Source organism: Eptatretus burgeri, chromosome 4, assembly GCF_056783735.1.
Source record: "Eptatretus burgeri isolate ZD-2024b chromosome 4, Ebu_testis_v1, whole genome shotgun sequence".
In the NCBI taxonomy this organism is placed as follows: domain Eukaryota; kingdom Metazoa; phylum Chordata; class Myxini; order Myxiniformes; family Myxinidae; genus Eptatretus; species Eptatretus burgeri.
Genome location: NC_140964.1, coordinates 29,071,671 through 29,077,670, shown reverse-complemented (window position 1 = coordinate 29,077,670; position 6,000 = coordinate 29,071,671). Strand labels below are relative to the sequence as shown.

The window sequence follows — 6,000 nt, the reverse complement described above, 5'->3', positions numbered from 1 at the left end:
CACTACTGTGAAGACGTTATCCATCTCATTGCAGGACTCGTAACGCTGTGATCCATCTCATTGTAAGGCTCATAATGCTGGGATCCATCTCATTGTAGGACTCATAACGCTGTGATCCATCTCATTGTAGGACTCGTAACGCTGTGATCCATCTCATTGTAGGACTCATAACGCTGTGATCCATCTCATTGTAGGACTCGTAACGCTGTGATCCATCTCATTGTAAGGCTCATAACGCTGTGATCCATCTCATTGTAGGACTCATAACGCTGTGATCCATCTCATTGTAGGACTCGTAACGCTGTGATCCATCTCATTGTAAGGCTCATAACGCTGGGATCCATCTCATTGTAGGACTCATAACGCTGTGATCCATCTCATTGTAGGACTCATAACGCTGTGATCCATCTCATTGTAGGACTCGTAACGCTGTGATCCATCTCATTGTAAGGCTCATAACGCTGGGATCCATCTCATTGTAGGACTCATAACGCTGTGATCCATCTCATTGTAGGACTCATAACGCTGTGATCCATCTCATTGTAGGACTCATAACGCTGTGATCCATCTCATTGTAAGGCTCATAACGCTGGGATCCATCTCATTGTAGGACTCATAACGCTGTGATCCATCTCATTGTAGGACTCATAACGCTGTGATCCATCTCATTGTAGGACTCGTAACGCTGTGATCCATCTCATTGTAAGGCTCATAACGCTGGGATCCATCTCATTGTAGGACTCATAACGCTGGGATCCATCTCATTGTAGGACTCGTAACGCTGTGATCCATCTCATTGTAAGGCTCATAATGCTGGGATCTACCTCATTGTAGGGCTCATAATACTGAGATCCATCTCATTGTAAGGCTCATAATGCTGAGATCCATTTCATGGTGGGGCTCATAATGCTGTGATCCATCTCATTGTAAGGCTCATAATGCTGAGATCCATTTCATGGTGGGGCTCATAATGCTGAGATCCATCTCAATGTAGGGCTCATAATGCTGTGATCCATCTCATTGTAAGGCTCATAATGCTGAGATCCATCTCATTGCAGGGCTCATAATGCTGTGATCCATCTCATTGTAAGGCTCATAATGCTGAGATCCATTTCATTGTAAGGTTCATAATGCTGAGATCCATTTCATTGTAAGGCTCATAATGCTGTGATCCATCTCATTGTAAGGCTCATAATGCTGAGATCCATTTCATTGTAAGGTTCATAATGCTGAGATCCATTTCATTGTAAGGCTCATAATGCTGTGATCCATCTCATTGTAGGGCTCATAATGCTGAGATCCATCTCATTGCAGGGCTCATAATGCTGAGATCCATCTCATTGTAAGGCTCATAATGCTGTGATCCATCTCATTGTAAGGCTCATAATGCTGAGATCCATTTCATTGTAAGGCTCATAATGCTGAGATCCATCTCATTGCAGGGCTCATAATGCTGTGATCCATCTCATTGTAAGGCTCATAATGCTGAGATCCATTTCATGGTGGGGCTCATAATGCTGTGATCCATCTCATTGTAAGGCTCATAATGCTGAGATCCATCTCAATGTAGGGCTCATAATGCTGAGATAATCAACTTGAAGTCACTGACTCAGATCAAATAGCACCTTTTCAAACAAAACACATAATAGCAAGAAGGATACATTTACAATGAGAAAGAAAATAATGGACAACAGATTGAAGAAGAGGAAGATGCGTTTGACAATGAAGAGCATTGGCTCGAAGATGAGCTGGCTCATAAAAATCGAGGAAATAAAATGAATATCACGCAAGCAAAGACCACATCTTCATCGAATAAATAACAATAAACAGTTGAAGATACAAGTGAGGAGAATAAACCAAGCAGTCACTAAAATTCTCCCAAAATCACCTCATCTGAAATTCACCATGTGAGTTTTGCAGCAGCACTGTACGTCCAAGAGAAAATAACAAGAAAACAACCACACAAAACAATATGTAACAATATATGTCGGAATGAACGATATATGTCAGGGAATATCGGTGATAGATTCACATTATGAAATGTGGAAAGAGGACATGGCAATTATAGCCATAGACATGATGGTTGAAGTAGTCTCTGTTATTTTGGGGGGTTCTTCTTCCTCGTTTATCTTAATTTAGCTTCCTCTTCTTCACGACAATGCCTCAATTCCCTCCACCAACTTGCTGTCTTGCACCCTCCTCTTCTTCCCAGATACCGCCTCCTTGATTGTTTAACCTCTTCCTTTTCTTAAAAACCGACAAGTTCGGCAGTTCATTTCACAAGATACACTCATTTTTAGTGAATAATTACCGTACTTTTAGCATGGAGAGGTTTTTAAATGTCAAAGCACCACCCTACGCTATAATTACAACAACAACAACAACAACAACAACAACAACAACCCGGAAGTACAAAGCCCGGGTTTTCTCGATTTGACCATGTGATGTACAGTTTGTGTTCGGCCTTCAATTTGCGAGATTTCAGGTTCACATCATGGGGAAATTGAACGTCCTTCTGCTGCGGTATCTGTCCAAAGATGATTTTAGAGTCCTCACCGGGGTATGTCAAACTACGTTATTAATTAATTATTCATATATATATATATATGTATATGTATCGTTCTCGTTCCATTCCGTCTTGATTTACATCGTGAAACGATCCTAAAACATCTTTCCCACCCTGACTCCAAGGAGTTTTCAATATGTTGAAATCCCCTGTGCATGTTATGAGAAACACTCATGTGGTATCAAAACCTGATATATCAGACCGTGGTAGAGTTTGTGGATCTCATTTGTAAATGTAACGCCATTATTTAAGAAATGATCCAGATAAGAGAAGAATTTTGGAAACTCTCGACCTGTTGTTAGTTTGACTTCGGTTGTGGGGAAGGTGTTGGAGATATTGATTAAGAACCAGATGAGGAACCATTTAAATAAATACAAACTAATTAAAGGAGGTCAGCATGGGTTTACCAAAGGTAGTTCCTGTTTAACAAATCTTTTCGAGTTCTATGAAGCTTTTTCTCATTGGGTGGATGAGGGAATGGCAGTGGACTTGTATGTCTGGACTTTAAGAAGGCATTTGATGAGGTACCACGTCGGAAGTTATTATCCAAAGTGAGGGCTTGTGGAGTGGCTGGTCAGGTCGTTAATTGGATTTCAAACTGGCTTAGTGGTAGGAAGCAACGAGTGGCTGTGAGTGGGAGGATGTAAGTCGTGGGTACCTCAGGGATCAGTCCTCGAACAATTACTATTCATTATTTTCATCAACGATTTGGATAATTGGGTGAAGAGTAAGCTTTCAAAATTTGCAGAAGACACAAAGCTTGGAAGTAAAGTGGATATCAGAGGGGGTGGTGATCAGATTCAGGAAAGTATTGAAACTTGCATAGATTGGACAAAAGATTGGCAGATGGAATTTAACCTGAGCAAGTGTAAGGTGCTGGGGATGGGAGAGAACAATGAAAATAGAGATTACAGGACGCAAGGGGTAATTTTGGAGCGCATCACACAGGAGAAGGATCTGGGGGTGGTAATAGATACGGTAGGTAAACAGGTGGCACAATGCCAGGCAGCTACAGGTAGAGCAAATAGGGTTTTAGGTTGTATTCGGAGGGGGATCAATTATAAATCAAAATAGGTGGTGTTGATATTGTACAGGAATTTATTGAGGGCCACATCTGGAATATTGTGTACAGTTTTGGTCACCACAGTTCCGGAAGGACATATATGTCATGGAGAGGGTTCAGCGCAGGAGCTACTAGATTGATTCCGGGCCTAGCTAGACTCAGCTATGAGGAGTGGCTGAAGGAGACAGGGCTTTATACACTGGAAAGGAGGCGGTTATGAGGAGATATGATGGAGATGTTAAAGATAATGAAAGGTCGAGATAAAATACGTGAAGATTAATTATTCAACAGAGTAGACAGTGAGAGGACCAGGGGCCATAGCTTGAGAGTAAAGAAGAAGAGAGTTAAGACGGGAGCAAGGAAGGGGACTTTTACTCAGAGAGTAGTTAGTGCATGGAATGGTCTCCCCGGAAAGGTAGTGGCAGCAGAAGCAGTCGATAAGTTTAAATTGGAATTAAGGCGCTGTCACATCTTGACGATTTAGCCAGCAATGGCAACGTATAAAAATGTATGTAAAACGTTTGCGTACGCTGAAATTTTGATGGTTTTTTTAAAGTTTTGGTCGTATTCATAACATGTTGGTCATATGCATAACATATTAGTAACGGGCACAGAACATTTCGTTTTCTTATGGATAACTTATACCAACGAATGCTTAGCCTATTGTCGGCGTTCACAACCTATGCCCAACGATAGTTTAACTTAGGTATAACGCGCTGCACATATCGCCGACGAACTCGTGGCGTAGCCTGTTAAAAACCTGCCACACACCGATTTAAATCGTAACCGCCTGAGAATTGGAAGTGTCAACATCGCAGTCACACCTTGACGATTTAGCCAGCGTATGCCGACCGATGAAAAATGTGTCTAAAACACTGGCACACGTCGAATACGTTATGGGTAAGTTGTGTATACGTTAAGAGCACGCTGAAAAACGATGAAGTACGCTGTCATATTTCGTGGTACGTCTCGTTCGTCGTGAAATTTCAAGCATGCTGAAAATTTTACGACGTACTCGCCGTATGTCTCATACGTTCCGCTACGCTGGGAATAAGTTGTACGCACGATATGCGATCGTTGACACACGTCGACACAAGCTCCTTGTAAGTTACTCATAAGTCGAAACGCGTCGAGGTAATGTTTAGCGTACCCGAAACTTATTTTCTCGGACAAGGCACATTTTCTTTTTTTCTCCTTGGCTCCGTGAAGGCACGTGACGAAATATCTGAAGTTGTTGTTGTTTTTTTATTATTATTTTTTACTTACGAAATCTATATTGATGACTACCGTCGTATGTGTGTGTGTGTGTGTGTGTGTGTGTGTGTGTGTGTGTGTGTGTGTGTGTGTGTGTGTGTGTGTGTGTGTGTGTGTGTGTGTGTGTGTGTGTGTGTGTGTGTGTGTGTGTGTGTGTGTGTGTGTGTGTGTGTGTGTGTAGGTACGATAACTCGAGAGTGGAAGAAGCTACCAATGTCAAATTACACCACGTGATTCAGGAGGTTGATGGCTTGTGCTGATTAGATTTTGGTCAAAATCGGTCAAAGGTCAAGGTCACAGTGAGGTCAAACATCCAAAACATTCGATTTTTGATGGTTTGGTACAGAATCTTTGTAGAAACTTCTGGTTTGCGTCGCTACCTTCTCTAGAGACAGCTTTTATTAGACAAGGTCAGAGGTCAAGTTGACGATTTCGTAAGTACCAGTCTATGACTGCTTGTTTTTTAGTCGATCACAAATTTTAAAATGTATTCGGACATTTGCTTTTAAGTTTCGACGTCGACGTGACAATATCCTCAAACAGAAAATATTCACAGAGGAACTAAGAATAAGACATGATCAAACTGAAGAGGCAATCGGACGTGACGTAACAGCACGTGACGAAATATCGGAAGTTATTGTTGTTGTTGTTGTTTTTTTAAACGCTGCCAATACGCCATTATACGGTAGCTGTAAATGAGAAACACGTTCAGTAAGTTCTGTGGTCGTCCGGAAGACGTCAATCAAATACATCTACATACATCAATATGCGTTGGAGGTACGTTACATATAGGTTCAAAGCACGTTACTCATAGGTTAGAAATATGTTTTGGGTACGCTAAGCATTACCTCGACGTGTTTCCACTTATGAGTAACTTACAAGTAACGTGTCTCAACGATCGCATAACGTGCCTCGACGTGTGTGAACGATCGTGTAACGTGCCTACAACACGTTACTCATAGGTTATAAATAAGTTTCGGGTACGCTAATCATTACCTCGACGTGTTTCGACTTATGAGTAACTTGCAAGTAATGTGTGTCAACGATCGCATAACGTGCCTACAACTTATGGCCAGCGTAGCGGAACGTGTGAGTCATACGCTGGCATACGTCGTAA

General features: G+C 41.7%; 1 protein-coding gene across 3 annotated transcripts in view; it reads left to right on the top strand.

Annotated features, from left to right (window-relative positions):
* Window positions 1-2,399: 2,399 nt before the first annotated feature.
* RIOK2 (RIO kinase 2) overlaps window positions 2,400-6,000 on the top strand; it is a 52,011-nt gene continuing 48,410 nt past the window's right edge. For all 3 annotated transcript variants that reach the window (XM_085877255.1, XM_085877253.1, XM_085877254.1), the window contains exon 1: window positions 2,400-2,560. In XM_085877255.1, coding sequence (XP_085733381.1) covers window positions 2,495-2,560 — 66 coding nt within the window. In that variant the 5' untranslated portion in view covers window positions 2,400-2,494. The remainder of the gene's footprint in view (window positions 2,561-6,000) is intronic.